This window comes from Bubalus bubalis, chromosome 14 (genome assembly GCF_019923935.1).
Source record: "Bubalus bubalis isolate 160015118507 breed Murrah chromosome 14, NDDB_SH_1, whole genome shotgun sequence".
In the NCBI taxonomy this organism is placed as follows: domain Eukaryota; kingdom Metazoa; phylum Chordata; class Mammalia; order Artiodactyla; family Bovidae; genus Bubalus; species Bubalus bubalis.
In genome coordinates, this window is record NC_059170.1 from 45,758,221 (window position 1) to 45,781,721 (window position 23,501).

The window sequence follows — 23,501 nt, forward strand, 5'->3', positions numbered from 1 at the left end:
TTCACATGACATCATACTTTAGAGGAAGAAATGAAGGATCAGAGAGGTTGAGTAACCTGCCGAGGGTCACACAGCTTGTGGGTCATCTGGCTGTACACGTCCCCTTTGTCTCACCAACTCCTTACCCAACACGGCCCGGAAGGACCAGCGTGTGGGCTCTCACCAGGGTTAAGGGCAGCACTGTCTGGGCACCCTGAGTTACCTTGTCCCTGTGTGCCCTCTCCTTACTCCTTGGACCATCAAGGGTCTCCTTTTCCAAGGGATGCCAAGTCCAGGTCTTTTCAAGCTAATTTCTTGTCCTCACCTATCTTGCCATGTAACAGGCAAGGTCTTTCTCTAAAGAAATGAAAACTCTAGGACTTCTCTGGTGTTCCAGTGGCTAAGACACTGTGCTCCCAATGCAGGGGCCCCGGGTTTGATCCCTGGTTGGGGAACTAGATCACACATGCTGAACTAAGAGTTTGCATGCTGCAACTAAGACCTGATGCAGCCAAATGAATAAAAATGAATACATTAAAAAAATAAATAAGTAAAAGCTCTAAATTTGGTCTCTGCTGGGCATCCTCTTTGGAAAGTTACCTCTCTACAGAGGGAAATCTTAGCCCACCCTGAGCAGGCCCCCTGCCTTGGTGTCAGAAGCCTGTGAGACCCTGTCCCACACCTGCAGACCAGCCTGCCACTCACTTCCTGTTCTAGACCTCCTGGAGGCCCTCAGCTTCCAGCGGGCCCCTCCCATCCCAGGCCCTTTGCTGCTCCATTGTCATCCAGGAAACATATGGGCAGTTGTTTTTGGCAAGCCACAGGGGGCTGTGGTTAACCTGAAGGGGCCCAGAGGGGGTAAATGTACCACTTGGTGAGGTGTGTTCTCTCCCTGAGCCACCTGGGCCCTCTGGTGAGTGAGTGGCATGTATATTTATAGTGGCACCGACAGTGGTGGATGTACTTTAGCCTCTGAATTAAATTCCTCTCCCCTCGCTTGTAAAGGTCAGGAGCTAAACCTGCAGCTTGAACTACAAGACCCTGATGCAGCAGGTAAGGGATGTGCCGAGGTGTGCTGAGAGCCCCCTTCATTACAGAGGAGGAAACTGAGCCCACCTAGGGACAGGGGCTTGGTCTGAGTATTCTGACAGCAAGGGCCTTTCTTTCTTCTTCTTCTTTTTTTTTCATATCCTTGTCCACTATGGTTTATCCCAGGATATTGAATATAGTTCCCTGTGCGCTACAGTAGGACCTTGTTGTTATCCATCCTACATACAGTAGTTTGCATCTACTAATCCCCAGACTCCTACTCCACCCCTCCCCTTCCTGCCTTCCCCCTTGGCAACCACAAGTCTCTTCTCTATGTTTGTGGATCTGTTTCTGTTTCTTAGATAAGTTCGTGTGTGTCATATTTTAGATTCCACATATCAGTGACATCATATGGTAATTGTCTTCTCTGTCTGACTTACTTCACTTGGTGTGATCATCTCTAGGTCCATCCATGATCCTGCAAGTGGCATTATTTCATTCTTTTTTATGGCTGAGTAATATTCCATTATATGTGTGTGTGTGTGTGTGTGTGTGTGTGTGTGTGTGTATGATGGCTTCTTTACCCATTCATCTGTCAATGTACATTTAAGTTTTGGCTATTGTGAATAGTACTGCTATGAACATTAGGGTGCATGTATTTTTTTTTATTTAGAGTTTTCTCTGGATATATGCCCAGTAGTGGGATTACTGGATCATGTGGTAATTCTGCTTCTTGTTTTTTAAGGAACCTCCATACTGTTCTCCATAGTGGCTGCATCAATTTACATTCCCACATTTACATTTCCAGTGTATAGAAGGGTTCCCTTTTCTCCACACCCTCTCCAGCATTTATTGTTTTTTGGACATCATTTTCATGATGACCTTTCTGATAGGTGTTAGGTGATACCTCATTGTGGTTTTGATTTGCATTTCTGTAATAATAATTTTGATGTTGAGCATCTTTTCATGTGCTTATTGGCCATCTGTATGTCTTCTTTGGAGAAATTTCTATTTAGGTCTTTTGCCATTTTTTGATGGGTTGTTTGCTTTTTGTTATTGAGTTGTATGAGTTGTTTGTATATTTTGGAAAGTAAGCCCTTGTTGGTTGACTCATTTGCAAATATTTTCTCCCAGTCTTGTCTCTTGTTTTGTTTATGGTTTCCTTTGTTGTGCAAAAGCTTGTAAGTTTGATTAAGTCCCATTTGTTTATTTTTGCTTTTATTTCTGTTGCCTTGGGAAACCAACCTAAGAAAACATCTGTACGATTTATGTCAGAGAATGTTTTACCTATGTTCTCTGCTAGGCGTTTTATGATGTCTTGTCTTATATTTAAGTCTTTAAGCATTCTGAGTTTATTTTTCTGCATGGTGTGAGGGTGTGTTCCAGCTTCACTGATTTGGATGTGACTCTTCAGCTTTCCCAGCACCCCTCGCTTCATAAAGAGACTCCAGGAGCCTTCCTGGGTGCCCAGCTGGGTCTGGCCTTGCAACTTCCTCTGGGGACAAGTGGACTCTGCCAATTCTGCAGCTGCTCCTGAGACTTCGGGGTGGCCCAGCAGGGTGTGGGTCCTCAGGGAGTTCCCAGGCTGCCTGATGGGTGCCTCTGGACTGCTGGGTGCTCAGGGGGACTGCCTGGGCCTCCACTCGCATCACAGGGGGAGGTGCTCTCTGGGGCCCACCTGTGAGACGGCACCTGTTTGGCTTGTGTTCTGGGGCTGAAAGGTGAAGCCTTGTCTGTTCCTGGAAGGTGATACTGGGATCTACTCCAAGGAGGCCAGACACTCTCTGGGAGATGCTGTGACAAGGAACATTTTGCCAAGTCTCATTTGAAAAGAAGCAGAATGAGCCTGTGTGTATGTGATGTTTGTGTGTGTGTGTACATGGGTGTGATGTGTGCATGTGCACAACAGACTTCTGTTTGGCATGTGTAAATGTACGTGTGTGTTATTGTTGCACATGTGTGGTTATGTGTGTATGGGAATGTGTGTTTATATGTGTGTTTCATGTGTACATGTAAGCAAATATGTGTGCTGGGCCTGCTTATGAGAGCACACAAGTGTGTTTGTGTGTGTACATTTGTGTGTGTCATATGTGTGTGTGTTGTGCAGAAGAGGGCTGGGTGTGTATGTGTGAACGGAAGCTCTTACCATTGCATGTTTTCACCTCCTGGTTGTGTTCCCTCCCAGGGAGGAGGCTGCAGGCTGGTGATGAGCCACCTGTGTGACCAGTCTTCCCTCGTGTCACCATCTTTGGCCCATCTTTTCTTCTGCTAAAGGCTTCATCTGGAGACTTGTACCTTTTCAGTGATGCCTGGAGATGAGCTGTCCTTCCCACTAATGAAGATGTGCGTGTTCCTCTGGGAAGATTTGGAAAATACAGAAGACCTCAAAGGAAAAAGAATCGCCCTTAGTCCCAACACTCAGAGTCCAGGCTGCGGCTTCACGTAACGTGCCTCTCTGGGCTACAGCTGGGACTTGGCGGGACAGCACAGGAGACACACGGGCATCGTTGTCACCCAAGGGCCCTTGATCCCTTACCCTCATCCCTGTCGGGTCTTTGGAACCTGAAGGCTCCTAAGTTGTCTTCCTCTGTTGTTGAATTCTTAATGGCTCACAAAGTCCCTGAGCTGACTGGTTTGGCCAGAGTTATGAAGACAGACACACTGACCTCCATCATGGTTGGGCCAGTCACTAAACCTCTCCAAGTCTCAGTTTCCTCATCTCTAAAATGGGGTAAACATAACTACATTGGAGGGTAGTTGCCAGAAATCCCCATCCCACCCAAACCTGTGCTTCTGGGCTACATCTCCCCTGTGGTTCCAGCGCCTGCCAGGTGGCCTGAGCCATGGGCTCTGGTGACCTAGCTTCCCGCTTCGTGTCCTGGCCCCAGTGATGGCAGCAGTGACTTACTGTTATCACTAAACTGTCTGGTCACCTCGCCATCCCATTCGGCTCCTCAGGAAGTCCAAGCTGCAAAACAAATTCCCTGTGTTAAATTCCCTTGGTTGAAAGATCTCATGTGATTTCCCTTGGTTGAAAGACATGATGTGCAGGGTGGTATCTGGAGCTTATAGGACACTCACCAGGGGTACACAAGTCCATGGTTGTGGCCCCTGTTGGGCTGGTGACATCTTCACCAGCTAACTTGTCCTCCAAATGAAGAGGTTAGGAGCCCTCCCCTCTCCCCTCTCTTGATCCAAGCCCTAACTAGACATGTTTAGCTTTCTCAGTAGATGGTTCAGGGACTTCCCTGGTGGTCCAGTGGTTAAGACTCTGCTTCCACTGTAGGAGTCATGGGTTCAATCCCTGGTTGGGAATTAATATCCTGCATGCTGCAAGCCAAAAAAAAAAAAAAGAAGAAGAAGAAAGATGACCCAGTGGTACTGGAATCAGCTCTGGAGTAAGGCAGCCCTGGGTTTGAATCTCAGATTCACCATTACTAGCTGGATGACCCTTGAACAGATCACTTCAACTCAGCTGCATTAGCTGAAACCAGGGGGTAAGGACAGTGATAAAGAAGGCATCAGCACAGTGCTTGATGGAGAGGAAGCCGCCATGTTTGTTAACTGTTATCACTAATATTATCATTACAGGCCCTTCTTTCAAGAACTTGGGATCTTTTCACTTGTATTTTGGCCAATGGACATAAAAATGACTCACCCGTGAAGAGCTCAAAGGTGGCCGGAAAAGGGTAAGCAGATTTGCACAAGGGCCAAGAATCATTGTAGGAAGAAAAAGATAAAAGACCCAGAACCTTCCCTTTGGATGTCAGCCTCAGAGCACCTTGAGTGGGTTGCGGTGATCGCTGAAAGGATGGGGACCTCGCCGTGATGGAGGCTGTGCCTAGTGGGGTCCAGATGGTCACAGAGGGAGGGCCAGCTTGGCACTCGAGGGCAGATGCTCACGAAGGAAGAGCTGCAACCCTTCACTCATCTGTGTCTCCTCCAGACACTTAGAAGCCCATCCTGGAATCTGCCCTGCTCCTTCTCTCCTCCTCCTTGGCCCACGTATTTGCTTCCACCTGAAACACCTTTTCACTTCTTGTTATCCAGCAAACCTCATATCCTTCATGATCTAGCTGAGCGGCCACCTGTGGTAGCTTTGGTGACATCCCCAGGCAGAATGATACACCCCATCCTCTGTGCTAAGAGTGTACTTCTGTTCTGTGTGCTCCTGGAAGCTTCTGTGCCCTTTATTAGGGTACTTAGCCCATTGGTCTCTGTGCCAGCATCCTACATTGTACATTCTTCTGTTACAGCACCTGCTTGTGTACTAAGTCAATTCAGTCATGTCTGACTCTTTGCGACCCTGTGGATGGCAGCCCGCCAGGCTCCTCTGTCCATGGGATTTCCCAGGCGAGAATACTGGAGTGGGTTGCCCTTTCTTCCTCCAGAGGATCTTCCTGACGCAGGGATTGAAACCGTGTCTTTTATGTCTCCTGGCATGGGCAGGCGGGTTCTTTACTACTAGCGCCACCTGGGAAGCCCCCAGCACCTATTGCACTCCTAGAGTAATAGTAACAGTAATAATGACAATCGGTGACTGTTGGCAGCTTCACCTACATGCCAGGCTCTGTGCCAAGGGCCTCACAGGCAGAACCCCACTGGACCCTCCCCAGGTCCCTCTGAGGTCCGCATCTCACAGCTGGATAGAGACCCGTGTTCAAACCTGCGGCTGGCTACCTGGTTCTGGAGATTGAACTCTTAAAGGCCTGTTGTTACCCTTGTGACTCCGGCCCCTGAACCCTCACTCCCTGGAAAGAGCCAAAGAGCCGAGTTTATCTCTACCTTTGTGTACCCAGAGGCTCGCAGGATGCCCGTCACCCATCGGGCACCTAAGGAATGCCAGGAGACATAAAGTCCCATTGCACTGTGCTGATGTACCAACATTTATTAAACCGTGTCCCCTGCCACGGGCGACGGCTTCCGGACACGTCTCTCCTGGGTCTGCGTTCTTTTCTTTGGGTCGGATCCCGGGATCCCGGGGGATGGAAGTCTGGGCCGAAGTCATGGCGCTGCCTCGCGCCGCCACGTCATCCTCCACGAAGGGGCCGCAGGCAGAGGCGGGGGCCAGTCCGGATCTAGGCGGCCCTCGGGCCCTTCTCACATGCAGGGGCTCGAGCCTCACGCCCGCCGCTGGCCCCCCGACCCTGACCTTGGCCCGAGGGGCCTCTTCCAGCTGCGGTCCCCCAGCCCAGGCGGCTAGGCAGCCGGATCCTGCCCGGGGGAGGGTAGCAGCCCCCGGGGCATCCTCGCTGGCCGCTCTTCCGCCTCCGGTTTCTTATTTGGTGGGGAGAGAGAAGGATGGAGGGAGGCAACCCGGGAGAAATGTGTAGGGGGTGGGAGTTGGGGGCGGGGAAGGGGTGGCCACGAGTATCGAGTATCGGGGGCGGGGTGAATAAGACTTCAGTCTCCCGTCGCTTCTGGGCTGGGGCAGCTACCGGATGTCTTCGGACCTTCGCTCCACATCCTTGGATGGCAGAGAGAGAGGCAGTTTCTACCCTGGCCTGTAGCGCTGGGTGGGGTGGGGTGGAGTTGGAGTGGGGAGGGCTGGCCAGGCGATTTGGGGCCCCTCACCCCACACCCCCAGCTGGACCCCCTCCTCCCTTCTTTTCTCCTTTTTCCTTCTAATTCTACATCATCTTCTGGCATTTCCACTCTACCTACAAATAGAAGGCCAGAGACAACCTGCCTGGTCAGGGATGCTGGGGTGAGACCAGAGACCTCTACCTAAGCAGAGATATCAGTAACTCTCACACCCAGGTAAGGGAGTCCTAACCAGTTGCCCATCAGAACAAGACCCAGTTTCCCCCTCAGTCAGTCTCTCCCATCAGGAAGCTTCCATAAGCCTCTTATCCTTATCCCTCAGAGGGCAGACAGAATGAAAACCACAATCATAGAAAACTAATCAAACTGATCACATGGACCACAGCCTTATCCAACTCAGTGAAGCTATGAGCCATGCCGTGTAGGGCTACCCAATACGAACGGGTCACGGTGGAGAGTTCTGACAAAACGTGATCCACGGGAGAAGGGAATGGCAAACCACTTCAGTATTCTTGCTTTGAGAACCCCACGAACAGTATAAAAAGGCGAAAATATATGACACTGAAAGATTAATTCCCCAGATTGGTAGGTACCCGTATACTACTGGAGATCAATGGAGAAATAACTCCAGAAAGAGTGAAGAGACAGAGCCAAAGCAAAACCAATGCCCAGTTGTGGATGTGACTGGTGATGGAAGTAAAGTCTGATGCTGTAAAGAGCAATATTACATAGGAACCTGAAATGTTAGGTTCATGAATCAAGATAAATTGGAAGTGGTCAAACAGGAGATGGCAAGAGTGAACATCGACATTTTAGAAATCGTGAACTAAAATGGACTGGAATGGGTGAATTTAACTCAGAGGCCAATTATATCTACTATTGTGAGCAAGAATCCATTAGAAGAAATGGAGTACCCCTCATAGTCAACAAAAGAGTCCAAAATGCAGTACTTGGATGCAGCCTCAAAAATGACAGAACGATCTCTGTTCTTTTCCAAGGCAAACCATTCAATATCATGGTAATCCAAGTCTATACCCTGACCAGTAATGCTGAAGAAGCTGAAGTTGAACAGTTCTATGAAGACTTAAGAGACCTTCTAGAACTAATACCCAAAAAAGATGTCCTTTTCATTATAGGGGACTGGAATGCAAAAGTAGGAAGTCAAGAGATACCTGGAGTAACAGGGAAATTTGGCCTTGGAGTACAAAATGAAGCAGGGCAAAGGCTAACAGTTTTGCTAAGAGAATGCACTGGTCATAGCAAACACCCTCTTCCAAAAACACAAGAGAAGACTCTACACATGGGCATCACCAGATGGTCAATATAAAAATCAGATTGATTTGCAGACGAAGATGGAGAAGCACTATACAGTCAGCAAAAGCAAGACTGGGAGCAGACTGTGGCTCAGATCATGAACTCCTTATTGCCAAATTCAGACTTAAGTTGAAGAAAGTAGGGAAAACCACTAGACCATTCAGATATGACCTAAATCAAATGCCTTATGATTAAACAGTGGAAATGAGAAATAGATTCAAGGGATTAGATCTGATAGACAGAGTGCCTGAAGAACTATGGACAGAGGTTCGTGAGATTGTACAAGAGGCAGTGATCAAGAGCATCCCCAAGAAAAAGAAATGCAAAAAGGCAAAATGGTTTTCTGAGGAGGCCTTACATATAGCTGAGAAAAGAAGAGATGCGAAAAGCAAAGGAGAAAAGGAAAGATATAAGCGTCTGAATGCAGAGTTCCAAAGAATGGCCAAGGAGAGATAAGAAATCCTTCCTCAGCAATCGATGCAAAGAAATAGAGAAAAACAATAGAATGGGAAAGACTAGAGATCTCTTCAAGAAAATTATGCCAAGGAAACATTTCATACAAAGATTGGCACAATAAAGGACAGAAATGGTATGGACATAACAGAAGCAGAAGGTATTAAGAAGAGGAGGCAAGAATACACAGAAGAACTATACAAAAAAGATCTTCATGACCCAGATAGCCATGATGGTGTGATCAGCTCACCTAGAGCCAGACATCCTGGAATGTGAAGTCAAGTGGGCCTTAGGAAACATCACTACAAACAAAGCTAGTGGAGGTGATGGAATTCCAGTTGAGCCATTTCAAATCCTAAAAGATGATGCTGTTAAAGTGCTGCACTCAGCATGCCAGCAAATTTGGAAAACTCAGCAGTGGCCACAGGACTGGAAAAGGTCAGTTTTCATTCCAATCCCAAAGAAGAGCAATGCCAAAGATTGCTCAAACTACCACACAATTGCACTTATCTCACACGCTAGTAAAGTAATGCTCAAAATTCTCCAAGCCAGGCCGCAATAGTAGGTGAACTGTGAACTTCCAGATGTTCAAGCTGGATTTAGAAAAGGCAGAGGAACCAGAGATCAAATTGCCAACATCCATTGGATCATCGAAAAAGCAAGAGAGCTCCAGAAAATACATCTAATTCTGCTTTATTGACTATGCCAAAGCCTTTGACTGTGTGGATCATGACAAACTGTGGAAAATTCTTAAAGAGATGGGAACCCCAGAGCACCTGACCTGCCTCCTGAGAAATCTGTATGCAGGTCAAGAAGCAACAGTTAGAACTGGACATGGAACAACAGACAGGTTCCAAATTGGGAAAGGAGTATGTCAAGACTGTATATTGTCACCCTGCTTATTTAACTTATATGCAGAGTACATCATGCGAAATGCCAGGCTGGGTGAAGCACAAGCTGGAATCAAGATTGCCAGAAGAAATGCCAATAACCTCAGATATGCAGATGACACCACTCTTATGGCAAAAAGCAAAGAACTAAAGAGCCTCTTGATGAAAGTGAAAGAGCAGAGTGAAAAAGCTAGCTTAAAACTCAACATTCAGAAAACTAAGATCATGGTATCTGGTCCCATCACTTCATGACAAATAGATGGGGAAAAAATGGAAACAGTGACAGACTTTATTTTTTTGCAGATGGTGACTGCAGCCATGAAAATAAAAGACTCTTGCTCCTTGGAAGAAAAGCTATGACCAACCTAGACAGCATGTTAAAAAACAGAGACATTACTTTGCCAACAAAGGTCCATCTAGTCAAAGCTATGGTTTTTCCAGTAGTCATGTATGGATGTGAGAGCTGGACTATAAAAAAGCTGAGCACCGAAGAATTGATGCTTTTGAACTGTGGTGTTGGAGAAGACTCTTGAGAGTCCCTTGGATAGTAAGGAGATCCAACCAGTCCATCCTAGAGGAAATCAGTCCTGAATATTCATTGGAAGGACTGATGCTGAAGCTGAAACTCCAATACTTTGGCCACCTGATGCGAAGAACTAACTCATTTGAAAAGACCCTAATGCTGGGAAAGATGGAAGGCAGGAGGAGAAGGGGACGACAGAGGATGAGATGGTTGGCTGGCATCACTGACTTGATGGACATGAGTTTGAGCAAACTCCGGGAGTTGGGGATGCACAGGCAGGCCTGGTGTGCTGCAGCTCATGGGGTCACAAAGAGTTGGACCTGACTGAGCAACTGAACTGACTGAACTGAATGAGTTTCAATGGCAACCCACTCCAGTATTCTTGCCTGGAGAATCCCATGGACAGAGGAGCATGGCAGGCTATGGCCCATGGAGTCACAAAGAGTCAGACACAACAGCACAGCACAATCAGTTGAGACCTATCTACTCACCTGTAGGTTGCCAGATAAAATCAGGATGCCTAGTTAAGTTTGAATTTCAGATAGGCAATGCATGCCACTTTTAATATTTGCCCCATGCAATATTTAATATAAGTATGCCCCCTATTGCATAGGACACACTTCTACACTGAAAGAATTATTCCATGTTCATCTGCAATTCAAATTGAACTAGGCATCCAGTTTTTGATTGAACGAGGCTTTTTTTATTTGCTGAATCTGGCAACCCTTTCCCTGAATTTGAAACTCAGAATTCTGCTCCCTCCCCTACCCCAACCAGCCTCTTTTTTTTACCTTCTTGGTGGAGGTTTGGCCTCTCCTAGACCCAGGCTCTTTTTAATTTTCCTCCTCCCCTGGTTTTTATTTACTTTAGCAAAATCACACTGGGTATCGATTTCAAAGTCTTTGATGTTATACCGGAGACTCGGTTGAGGGTGCCTGAGCTTTAGGAAGGTTTCCTCAGGACACTGGGAGGAAAATAAACCTCAGAAAATATGCTTGACATTTTTTCTTTCCTCCTGAAAAGAACGTCTGTGGGTCGGGCTCCGTTCTGGTCACGGGAGCGCAAACAGTGGAGTGAAGGCCAAAGCCCCTGCTTCTCAAGCCTCCACCGGCTATGGTCCTGGCCCGTGAGTGATTTATCTCCAGCTGCACTGGCGGCTTTCCCAGGGTTTCCATCCTCAGCTGAACTTACTGAGGGAGGCCCTAAGCCTGCAGGCTCCAGGGGATCCGAGAAGTCAGCGAGACTGGGGCTTCCCAAGCCGTACTGTGCACATGGATTCCCTGGGGAGCTTTCTCCAGCCCTAGCGCTGGGGCTTGTGAACCCAGGATCTCTGGACGTGGACCCAGGATCTCTGGACGTGGACCCAGGCATCGTGAGTTTGAAAAAAATCTCCTCCTCCTTCTAGTGGGAGGCCCCAGGAGCCGGAGCCCTGCTGCTCTGGCTGGTGGGAGTTGATGGGTAAATGCCCCAGGTCCCTTCCCCCTTGTTGGGGTAACTCTGAGGCCCTTGCCTCTCTCTGGTGGTCACCTCTGTCCTGGGTGTCCCAGCTGCCCACAGCACTAACTGGCTTCCTTCACTTCCTAGGTGCTTTTGGTTGCAACCAACAGACACCAGGTTTGGTCTCTGTCCTCCTTTCTCGTCCATTTTCTCATCCAACCTCTTCTTTGCGTGAGTGCCTGCTCGGTCACGTCTGACTGTTTGCAACCCCATGGACTGTAGCCCACCAGGCTCCTCTGTCCATGGGATTTTCCCAAGCGAAAATACTAGAGTGGCTTGCCATTCCCTTCTCCAGGGACTCTTCCTGACCCAGGAATTGAACCTGTGTCTCCTGCATCTCCTGCATTGGCAGATGGGTTCTTTACCACTGAGCCACAGGGGAAGCCATAGAGTCCATCACAACCATCCAGTCTGGCCGCTAACCCTAACCCTTATTCTCACGGACTTCCCTCATTTTCCAAGCCTTCATATCAAGGTTGCATCTGTCTTTTAGAATTTCCATCTTCAAGATAACTGAGTTACTTGTGCCCCACTCCCCAGAGCATTCCCTGGGAATTTTTGTTTGTTTGTTTTCTAAATGACTTCCAGGTGGGTTATTTGTACCAGCCACTATGCGACAGGGCTGGGACTTACTGAAATTGGCTTTTACCAGTCAAGTCCCACCCCTGGGCCTAGGGTGGGGTCAGATATACAGTCTGCATGGCTGCCAGGTGGTGGGGGGTGGACCTGGGGGAGGGGGAGCTTTGGGAGCAACCACAAGGTAAAAGAAGGGTGACCTGCAGAGGAAGGGGTGGGGTGGGACAGGAGAGTAGAGGGGTTGTGGGAGCCCTGAGCATCCTAAGCTGATTCTCAGAAAAGGCAGTGTCCTTTGACAGTTCTGAGGCTCTCTGACTGTGGTTTCAGCTCCTGGCAAACTTCTTTTTTCCACTGTGGGCGGAGTTGTCTGTTAGCCCGGCTGTGTCTACGGGAGGGGCCTCCAGAACAGATCCTGGGACAAGGGCTCATGTGCCTGTGGTTTATTAAGGAAGTTCTCCCAGGAGAAACTTCTAAGGGAGTGGAGAAAGCAGGTCAGGACAGAGGGAAGGCCACGGCGGGAGCAATTTTAGGCAGAGTCCCGCAGAGGGTGTGTTAGCCTTGGGACCTCTGGAGCGTGAGGAATGCTCAGGGTTATCCTGACTCGAGGCAAGAGGGCCAAATGTCCATACTCCTGTTAGTCCTTCACCAAAGATGGTGGATGAGTGGGTGTGGAAGAAGACTGTGAAGTTCCAGTGCTCCGGGCTCACCGTCTCCAGGCAAGGAAACTCTGTGGCAGGCGGACAGCCTTTCAAGGACGAGCCCCAGGGGCACTCTCTGGAGAGCAAAAGCCCTTTTGAGGGGGGAGGAGTCAGCGATACAAGCTGTTATAAGGAGACCCAAGGGGTGGGTGGGGCCCCGGGCATTGCCCACTCCAGGCCACGGTGGCCCGATCAGCCAAGTCCACTCATCAGCTTTCACCCATAAAGCAGGGTTTCCGCCTCTGACCTGTCGGCCCAGCTCTCACATTAATTTTGCTCAGCCCCAGCGAGCTGGTCTGCCAGTGCCTTAAGGCCTCTGCACTCATTAGTTGCTTAGTTGTGTCTGACTCTTTGTGACCCCCCTGGACTGAAACCCACCAGGCTCCTCTGTCCATGGAGTTCTCCAGACAAGAATACCGGAGTCCATTCCCTTCTCCAAGGGATCTTTCCGACCCAGGGATCGAACCCAGGTCTCCTACATTGCAGGCAAATTCTTTACCGTCTGAGCCACCAGGGAAGCTAGTTGCCAACATTTAAATCTTAGGCAATTTGTGCGCGAGAATCTGGGTCTTTAGGTCAGATTTATTATCGGAGGCCCACGTTCCACGTGGCCACAACTGGTGGAGGCCACCGTGTCTTCCTGTGCTGATCAATATTAGTGGAGGGTCCTGATACCACAGCCTCCACTGTTCTCTATCATGTTCCAAACACATGCACTATAATTTTTCTTCATAGGAGAGTCAAGAGGAAAGATGCTGGACTCTTATCTATCAAGTGGAGGGAAACACACAGCCGAGGACAGTTAATGTGGACATGAGACGTGTTTGCGTCTGAAGACTGCAGCCCAAGACGCCCATAGGAAGCCTCCATCCTGGTGCCCGCTGGGCTGTGAGTTTGGCCCTCCGGCTATGAGCTTGGCGCCCCCACCAGACACTTCCTTTTCCACCAGGATCCAGCTGCTCGCCAGCCCCTCCCCCACCCCACTTTGTTAGAAGCAGCTGTTTTTCCCCTTCCAGCCCTCCAAGTGCTGATTTCATTTCTTTCCCGACAGAAGTTTGGAGCCAGGAGGGAAATGGTTTGGCAGGAAATCAACAAGCCATGGGAGGAAGAGGACAGAGTGGAGAAAGCAGACGCCTCACAGAGGGCTGGGCCGAGGGGGTCTGAGTGGGCTCCAAAGACCCCCGGAAGTCCCTGCAAATCCCTGGAGTCCGGGTGGGTTAGTGGCCTCCGTGGACTTTACTTGCTCTCCTCTGAGTTGCTCTTAGCAGCTTTAGCTGGAGTGGATTCCAGAAAGTTCTTTTTCCCAGCAGTTTTTCTCTCTGGTGTCGCTGGAGAGAGGTGAAGGCAAGCAGTGGGGAGGAAGGGAACCATGGGTCCCGGGGCTGGCAGGGCACGTTTGAACATGTGTGCTGAGTGTTGACAGTGCCAGGGCAGGAGACTTGAGGGGTGATGAGAGGTACCGGAGGACCAAAGGCTGGAGAGCTGTAATGTGTGGAGGCCGTCGAGACTCAGCTCCCGTGGCCCCTGGGACAGGTGGCCCAGGCCCAGAGGAGCCCAGTCCCCCGCTCCCCAAGGTCTCATGTTGTCCCTCCACCCTCACCCCAGCCACAGCTGCTCCGGCTCTTCTCCCCTAAATCGCCCTCTCCTCCCAACCCAGCTAAACCAGCGTCTTTTGAGTTCTGGAAAAATTCCTCTCCCCTTAACTATGCCATAAAAGGGCTGAAAGTTTCCAAAAGGAACACTTAACTGAGACACAGAGGGGAAAACCTGGGCGCAGAGAAATGGCTGATGTTACAGAGTGCAGACCCAAGTCCAGCTCAACCGCACATCTGGCGGGGGGTCGCCTGGTAGTGCAGGAGCAACTGTTCTTGGAATTCCTTGACTCAGTCCAGCCTGTGTGGTGGCCGCGAACACAGGCCGACTTCTGGGCGGAAATGTGGCTGTGGGGTTGGGGGGCTGTTTCCAGCCTTGTGGGACCTTCAAGTTGCTCAGAGGCTGCTGGGCCCAGGTCTTTGTCTGAGAAGGAGCTCTCTGCATCTCCACCCCACCCTGGGCTGAGCCAGGCCCCTCTCAGCAGCCCTCCCCAACCCAGCCACCTCCTTGAGTCTTGTCCTGGCCCTGCCTCCTTCTTCATTCTTCTCTTGGAGGTGACTGGCTCCTGGCCTAGGAGAGCCCACCACCCCTCTCCCCACGCCATCTCTCTCTCTGCCTGGCCAGTTTTCCAGAAGCATGTTCCCTGGGTTTGGGGCTGGCTCCAGCCTAGAGCAGCGGGGTGCACTGGGCCCTCCAATGGGTCTCTCCATTTCCAAGCCTGCATCACCTTTGGGGTCCCCTAGGAGTCTGGTTTCTGTCTTGAGGGATTGAACTTGTCCACGAGGAAGACGTGGCTGATCTACCCAAGTGTAAAGTGTGTTATTTTTCAAAATAGGTAAAACATCTACATGTTAGTATAATCACACATGAAACATAAGTGGCTTCACCCCTCTATCCCTTCTTCTTCTCTAGAGAGAACCACTACCTGTGCGTCTTCCAGAGGTATTCCCTGCAAGCATATATGTGTGTATATTTTGTGCAAGGTATGTACAAATGTATAATATAGATTATATACATTTGTATGTACATATAAATATATGCAGGGCACACACGCACACACACACACAGAGTCAGCCTTTCCTATCTGCAGATTTCACACTATGGGTTCAATAGATTGTGGATCAAAAATATTCCCCCAAAGGAGGAAAGAGAGGGTAGAATATATGGAGAGTGTAACATGGAAACATACATTACCGTATGTAAAATAGATAGCCAATGGGAATTTGCTGAACTTAAATGGGGGCTCTGTAACAACCTAGAGGGGTGGGATGGGGAGGGAGGTGGAGGGAGGAAAAGGGAGGGGACATAGGTATACCTATGGCTGATTCATGTTGATGTTTGGCAGAAACCAACACAATACTGTGAAGTAATCATCTTTCAATTAAAAGAGGTTCCCTGATAGCTCAGTTGGTAAAGCATTGGCCAGCAATGCAGGAGATCCCAGTTCGATTCCTGAGTTGGGAAGATCCGCTGGAGAAGGGACAGTCTACCCACTCCACTATTCTTGGGCTTCCCTGGTGGCTCAGCTGGTAAAGAATCCGCCTGCAATACAGGAGACCTGTGTTGGATCCCTGGGTTGGGAAGATCTCCTGGAGAAGGAAAAGGCTACCCACTCCAGTATTCTGGCCTGGAGAATTCCATGAACTGTATAGTCCATGGGGTCCCAAAGAGCTGGACACGACTGAGGGACTTTCACTTTTCAATTAAAAATAAATAAATTTAAAAAAAAATTCCTCCCCCCAAATTCCAGAAAGTTCCAAAAAGCAAAACCTGGATTTGCTGTGTGGGCCAGCATTGTATTAGGTATTGTAGGCAATCTAGAGATGATTTAAAGTTTATGGGAGGATGGAGGTCTATCATATGCAAACACTACACCATTTTATATGAGGAAGTTGAGCATCTGAGGATTTTGGAGTGTGGCTGAAGGTGGGGTTGGGGGCCTGAACACAATCCCACTGTGGGAGGGGCAACTCTATATAAATTCATTTAATATATTTTGGAGATAGTTTTGTATGGGCACGGAAAGTGCTTCTTCATTTTAAAAAGTGGCTGCTAGTATCCCTTGTAGCATTGTATATTTGTTTAACCAATTCTTTATTTCCAGGCCTTTGGGTTGCTCCCAATCTTGCTGTCTCTCTAAGCCACAGTGAGCATCTTTATCGTTGTAACTAGACTGCTTGGCACAAGTGCCTATGTGTCTGCAGGATAAATCCCGGCAGTGGTGTTCTTGGCCAAAAGATATGTGCATTTTTAGTTTTGATAAATATTGTCAAAATGCCCTTTAAAGGGCGATTGTACTGATTTCTTAAGTCCCATCAACAGTATTTGAGAGCTTCTGTTTCTCTACACCCTCACCAACACAGAGGGCCATCAAACTTTTTGATATTTGCCAGCCCAGGAGCTAAAAGTAATTGGTATGTAGTAGTCATTATAATTCTTTCTTCTTTATACCAGTGTGGTTAAAACATCTTCTCATTATGTTCAAAGACCCTTTATTCCCATTTCTATAAGTTCTTTTCTAACCTTTCCCATCTTTTTTTTTTTTTGGCTGTACCACCTAGCATGTAGGATCTTAGTTCCCGGACCAAGGATTGAACCCATGCTCCCTGCAGTGGAAACACGGAGTCTTAAACATTGGACCACCAGGGCGTTCTCTATCTCGTGTTTTTTTTTTTTTTTAATTAGGTTGTTGGCCTTTTTCTGGACTTCCCTGGTGGTTCAGATGGTAAAGAATCTGCCTGCAATATGGGAGACCTGGGTTCGATCCTAGGGTTGGGAAGATCCCCTGGAGAAGGGAATGGCTACCCACTCCAGTATTCTTGCCTGGAGAATCCCATGGACAGTGGAACATGCTGGGCTACAGTCCATGGGGTCGCAAAGAGTCAGACATGACCGAGCAACTTTCACTTCACTTCAGTTGGGTTTTTTTTAATTGATATCTAGAAGTGCTTTATATATTAAGGAAATTGACCTTTGCCAACCCCCAAGTTGTAAATCTCTTTGTATTTTGTTTATAATTGGACTTTTATTAGACACTTGAATTTAAATTTTTAATATAATTACATTTATTACTTTAAAAAATGCCTTCCAAATTTTGTTTTGCTGAGAAAAATCTTTCCCACTCTGAGCTTAATTTAAAAACATATTCCATTTTTCCTAATGCTTATATGGTTTGTTTTAATGTTTAAATTTCTGACCCATCTGGAATTTATTTATTTATGTACTTATTAATTTATTGAAGTGTAGTTGATGAACAATATTATGTTAGTGTCAAATGTACTACATAGTAATTTGACAATCAAATGCATTATGAAATGATCATAGCAATAATTCTAGTAACCATCTGTCACCATACATAAAGATTAGTATTTATTACTATATTCTGTTAGCTGTAAACCACATCCCTGTGAATTATTTACTTTGTAATTGGAAGTTTGTGGCTCTTCATCTCCTTCAGCTATTTTACTCAACCCCTGACCTGTTGGTGACCACCTGTTTCTTCTTTGTATTTATGAGTCTGTTTCCGTTTTGTTTGTTAGATTCCACATATAATGAAAATACCGTGTGCAGTATTTGTCCCTCTCTGTCTGGCTTATTTCACTTAGCATAAAACACTCTAGATTTATCTGTGTTGTTGTAAATGGCAAGATTAACTTCTTTTTAATGACTAATATTCCATGTGTGTGTGTGTGTGTGTGTGTGTGTGTGTGTATATATATATATATATAACCTAAACTGTATCCATATATAAAAACTAATCAGTATCCATTCATATACTGGTAGGCACTTAGGTTACTTCCATATCTTGGTTATTGCAAATAATGCTGCAGTGAACATCAGATCAGATCAGATCAGTCGCTCAGTCACGTCCGACTCTTTGCGACCCCATGAATTGCAGCACGCCAGGCCTCCCTGTCCATCACCAATTCCCGGAGTTCACTGAGACTCATGTCCATCGAGTCAGCGATGCCATCCAGCCATCTCATCCTCTGTCGTCCCCTTCTCCTCCTGCCCCCAATCCCTCCCAGCATCAGAGTCTTTTCCAATGAGTCAACTCTTCGCATGAGGTGGCCAAAGTACTGGAGTTTCAGCTTTAGCATCATTCCTTCCAAAGACATCCCAGGGCTGATCTCCTTCAGAATGGACTGGTTGGATCTCCTTGCAGTCCAAGGGACTCTCAAGAGTCTTCTCCAACACCACAGTTCAAAAGCATCAATTCTTCGGTGCTCGCCTTCTTCACAGTCCAACTCTCACATCCATACCTGACCACAGGAAAAACCATAGCCTTGACTAGACGAAACTTTGTTGGCAAAGTAATGTCTCTGCTTTTGAATATGGTGTCTAGGTTGGTCATAACTTTCCTTCCAAGGAGTAAGCGTCTTTTAATTTCATGGCTGCAGTCACCTTCTGTAGTGATTTTGGAGCCTAGAAAAATAAAGTCTGACACTGTTTCCACTGTTTCCCCATCTATTTCCCATGAAGTGGTGGGACCAGATGCTATGATCTTAGTTTTCTGAATGTTGAGCTTTAAGCCAACTTTTTCACTCTCCACTTTCACCTTCATCAAGAGGCTTTTGAGTTCCTCTTCACTTTCTGCCATAAGGATGGTGTCATCTGCATATCTGAGGTTATTGATATTTCTCCCGGCAATCTTGATTCCAGTTTGTGTTTCTTCCAGTCCAGTGTTTCTCATGATGTACTCTGCATATAAGTTAAATAAACAGGGTGACAATATACAGCCTTGACGAACTCCTTTTCCATGTCCAGTTCTAACTGTTGCTTCCTGACCTGCAGTGAACATAGGGGTGCATATAACAAATATTTCAAATTAAATAAAATAAATATTAAATAAATTAAATATTTCAAATTAATATTTTGTTTTCTTCAAGACAATACCCAGGAGTAGTATTGCTGGCTCATATGGTAATTCTATTTTTGATTTTTTGAGGAACCTCCGTATGTTTTCCATAGTGGCTGCCTCTTTTTCCATTCCCAGCAGCAGAGTATGAGTATTCCCTTTCCTGCACATTGTCGGCCACATTTGTTATCTGTGGTCTTTTTGATGGTGGCCATTCTGACAGGTGTGAGCTGACATCTCATTGTGGTTTTGATTTGCATCTCTCTGATGAACAGCGGTGCCGAGCATCTTTTCTTGTGTCTATTTTGGGCTGAGGAGTAAGGTGGGGATCCTGCTTTATTTTTCCCAGGTGGCCGACCAGTTGTCCCAGTGAATCAGGCTCTTCTGAAGGCTCCCTCTTTTCTCCATGGATATAACTATGAAACCGCTTTCTTCGGCACATATTTAGTGGGGAGTTGGTGGGGAGGTGGGTGACAGATCCTGTCTTAGTCTCAGCCCTGTTTTCTTGAGGGGTTCAGTTCAGAATCCAAACTTGCAAATTCCACTCATGGAAGCAGAAGCCCTGCAGTTCATGAGGCATCTCTTTTCTCCTTGGAGGGTGGCTCCTTGGTCCCACCTTCCCCACTTTCCCTGCCAGGGCCACAAAGCACACCTTCCACTCGCCCCTGAGCAGTGATGGAGGAACCCCAGGTCTAGTCCCCGTGGAGCATGTCCAGGTCTGGTCTGTGCTCATCCACACCCAGGGGCTTCAGAGGCTTCCCCTCTCTTTATCTTCAGAGCACAGCTCTTGGTGGCTCCTCACCTTCCCGGTTTAGGGATGAAGGTGATAAGGCTTGGAGAGACTGTGCCAGCTCAGGATTGGATCCCGAATCTGAATACCCAGAGTCAAATTCAAGACCTTGTACTCAGCACCTCCAGTTTTCCACACCTCTTTGCATCTCAGGTTTCCCCTCTGCAGGCACTACTGGCCCAGCCAGGACCCCTCTCCCTGGGTGCCCCCTAGTACTATCAACACCCTCCTCTGCAGACGTCTATCAGGGTCAACTCCCTGCTGGGCGACCATGAATGGTAATGAGTTTTCTTTCTTATTATCTCCAGTTTTACCAGAAATGCAGCGTGGTGGCCAGTCCATACTCTGAATTCGTGGTGAACCGACCAGCACCTGCATGTGGAAGGAGGGACATCACTGATCCAATGGACCCAAGTCACCAGCCGTCAACCTGGCCCCTCTCGCTGCTCTGGTGCTGGGAGCTCCCACAATCACACTCGTGCTTTAAAGGCCACATGGATAATTTTCTTGTTCTAAATCTGAGCTTATTCAAAGAAAAATGACTTTGGCTTGGCGTGTGAAAAAGGTCAGGTCATTGCATTGTTGGAAACGTGTACATGCTTGCAAAGAACGGAGAATTTTCTGAGCGTGTGGCTCCCTCAGCGCCTTTACCGTGATTTGTTTCTCCCTTTGTGTGGAGTCCGGGTGAGTGTTTTTAAAAAGGCATCTGGAAGCCTGAGCGTCCTGTCACCTGCAGGAGGGGGCGGGTCAGCTGGCCACTGCCGTCCAGGGGAGGGATGTGTTTTTGACTAAAATATGAAAAGTTTCAACATTCATTCTAGAATCTGCCAACACTCATTAATTTTTCCTTTCATAAGCAATTGTTTAAAAAGGATTTTTATTTTATGTTCATCTTAGTTTTCCCCTGACTTTTCATTTGAAAAAATTTTCAGCCACAGAAAACTGTGAGAATAATAACTGTCAAATTCATCACCAGTTAACATTTTGCCACATTTACTCTTATCTCGATATAGAAACACAGACATTGGTCCAAAAAAAATCAGTAATATTTCCCTCATTCTTTTCCTCTTGGTTCTTTTTTTTTCCCCTGGACTATTTGAAAGTTGCACATTTTGTGCAGGTAAGTCTGCACGTCTATTCTAAGACATGAACATTCTCCTTTATAAGAACAAAACCCTTATCACACCAGTGAATCTTAGAGGCACATCTGGTCTCTCTCTGGGGCCAATATTCAGATTTTGCCAGTTTTCCTAATCCTGGCCTTTCCCTCTTGATCCAGGGTCCAGATAAGGCCATCGCCTCCCCCGACTGCTGGGTCTTCTCTCCTGCCTCTCATTTGAACCTTCTCCTACCCACCTTGCCTTTCCAGACGCTGGTATTTTAAAGCGTTCAGGTTGTTCCTTTGGCATTTGTGCGTGCATGCTTAGTTTCTCAGTCGTGTCTGACTCTGTGAGCCCATGGACTGTAGCCTGCCAGGCTCCTCTGTCCGTGGGATTTCCCAGGTAAGAATACTGGAGTGGGTTGCCATTTTCTTTTCTAGGGGAACTTCCTGATCCAGAGATTGGAACCCACATCTCCTGCATTGTAGGCAGATTTTTTACCTGCTGAGCCATCCAGGGAACCCATTTGTTTTGCAGAATTCTCTTCAATTTGGATTTGACTGATTCCTCTTTATGAAGAAACTCGGGTGAATTATTGTCTACTTTGCCAGGATCGATCTTAAGTTCTGCTTTTGAAGAGCTGCTCACATCAAATAAAACCCAGAAGATACAGAAGAATTCATACTCAAGGGTCTCTCTCCTTTTCTGTTTCTTCCTGGAGGCAAAGTGTGCTCCAGATTTCTGTGTCTCCTTCAGAGACAACACCCCACGGACCTGTCTGATGGTGGCTCCACGCCCCCACCTGGGGAGCTCAGTGGGTGTGACCGTCTTGCCTCTTACGCTCTTGCCTAGAAGCCTCAGAAGACCATCAGAAGTCCCGCTAAGATGCTTATCTGGCCACTGGTCCTTCCCCTCCCTTCTCACCCTGTCACAATGGTCTCCCTCCCGAGTGAGACAGGCTGGGAATTGGGACCCTCAACCCGAGTCCTTGCAGGTTGCACCTGGACAGACATTCAGGAAACACTTGTGCAGAGTGGCTGTGTCTGCACACACACATAGCATGCATACACACACATGCCACACATGCACACATCAACAAATATACACATATACCACACACACACCCCACACACCATATGCACACACACACACACACACACACACCACACCATATGCACACACCCATCGTACACACATACCTCCCTTACACCACACACCATATACACACATACACCACACACACATACCACACACCATACACTCACACAGACCATACATACACATACCATACACACACACACACACACCATACACCATACACACACCACACACACACACGCCATACACACATATACCACACACATACACCATACACACACACTATACACCATATGCACACACACACCATACACACATATACCCCACACACATACACCATACACACACACACACCATACACACACCACACACCATATGCACACATATATCATACACACACACACACCACACACACACACCATACACACACATACCATGCACACATACAGCATGCACACACACCACGCACCATATGCACACACACATACACACACACACACACACACACAGCAACAGAGGCTTCTGGTCACCAGCTCTCCTGAGCTCCCAGCCAGAACCACCTGGTCAATCCACAGAATGGTGAGAAAGAATGCATTACTGTTTTGAGTCAGCATTTTTGGGTTTTTATGACACAGAATTAGGTGGCGGAAGCAGGGCTGTTTCTGCTCCGCAGGTGGGAGTGAGCCAGCCTGCTGGAGGGATGCAGGGTTTGCCTGCCTTGGGGACCTGCAGGGGTAGAGACAAGGGCAGACACAAAGCAAGGCTTTTAAAATAAAAGTTATTTTTATTTACCAAAGTAATATACAGTACATACACACACACACATATGTGGCAACAACTCAGACGTATCAGAAAATGTTAACATGAAAACAGCTGCACCTCACCTGCTGAGATTTCCTACTGTCCGAGAGACAACATTTTTTGGAAGTTAGTTCCAGTTTATGTTTTTCTCTCCAAACTCCAGATCTCAAACTTGTACCTCCATTCCTCAGTCCCCATCATTAGACAGTAGCTACTCAGCCTGCAGTCTCTCAGATGAGCATTTAGGTCCCTGTTCCCAATGTGTGAACTTTCTGAGACTGTTTCTGGTTTCTGCAGGAGCACCTCCTATTTCAACAACAGTTGCTGATGTAACTCTCGATTCCCAGCTTTGTAGGATAAGGATACTGGCACCTCCTCCCTTTCTTCCGCTTTTCTCCTCCCTTTCGGAGCCCATATTTGAGGGTCCACTTGGACCACTCCATAGCACTGCCTTCCTGGGGGAGTATCCATGAAATTCTCAAAATTAGGTGCAAAGTTGTGTGTGTGTTTAGGTTCCATTTCCCTGGGAGAGTTTAGAACTCCCATCAGATTCTCAAAGGGATAAGATCCAAAGGTGGAATATTGGGCCCTGAAGTGACAGTAAAAGTGTTAGTCACTCAGTCCTGTCCGACTCTTTGTGACCCACGGACTAGAGCCCACCAGGCTCCTCTGCACATGGGATTCTCCAGGCAAGAATACTGGAGTGGGTTGCCATTTCCTGTTTTCCACCTGTCCCCAGACCCACCCCCACCTTCTCT

The 23,501-nt window shown here is 47.5% G+C and overlaps 1 protein-coding gene across 5 annotated transcripts; it reads left to right on the forward strand.

Moving 5' to 3' along the window:
• The first annotated feature begins 10,559 nt into the window (after positions 1-10,559).
• LOC102409265 lies at positions 10,560-21,503 on the forward strand. 5 transcript variants are annotated; one of them, XR_003103192.3, is made up of 6 exons: positions 10,565-11,104; positions 13,239-13,391; positions 13,555-13,715; positions 15,009-15,079; positions 20,053-20,428; positions 21,285-21,503. XR_003103192.3 is itself a non-coding variant. In XM_006077233.4 (2 exons), the coding sequence occupies exons 1-2, from the start codon at positions 10,724-10,726 to the stop codon at positions 20,284-20,286; spliced, it is 615 nt and encodes a 204-aa protein (XP_006077295.1). In that variant the 5' UTR covers positions 10,560-10,723; the 3' UTR covers positions 20,287-21,272. The 5 variants fall into 5 exon arrangements, 1 of the variants encoding a protein (XP_006077295.1); XR_003103191.3 differs by lacking the exon at positions 15,009-15,079 and having other exon boundaries at positions 10,567-11,104; XR_006544581.2 differs by lacking the exon at positions 15,009-15,079 and having other exon boundaries at positions 10,567-11,104; positions 21,382-21,503.
• The last annotated feature ends 1,998 nt before the right edge of the window (positions 21,504-23,501 follow it).

Bases quoted from the DNA above. Each gene is read 5' to 3' on its own strand.
- LOC102409265 (XM_006077233.4), top strand. From the start codon at position 10,724: ATGCTTGACATTTTTTCTTTCCTCCTGAAAAGAACGTCTGTGGGTCGG. The intron at 11,105-20,052 runs GTGAGTTTGAAA...TATTATCTCCAG, and splicing joins TGGACGTGGACCCAGGCATC to TTTTACCAGAAATGCAGCGT.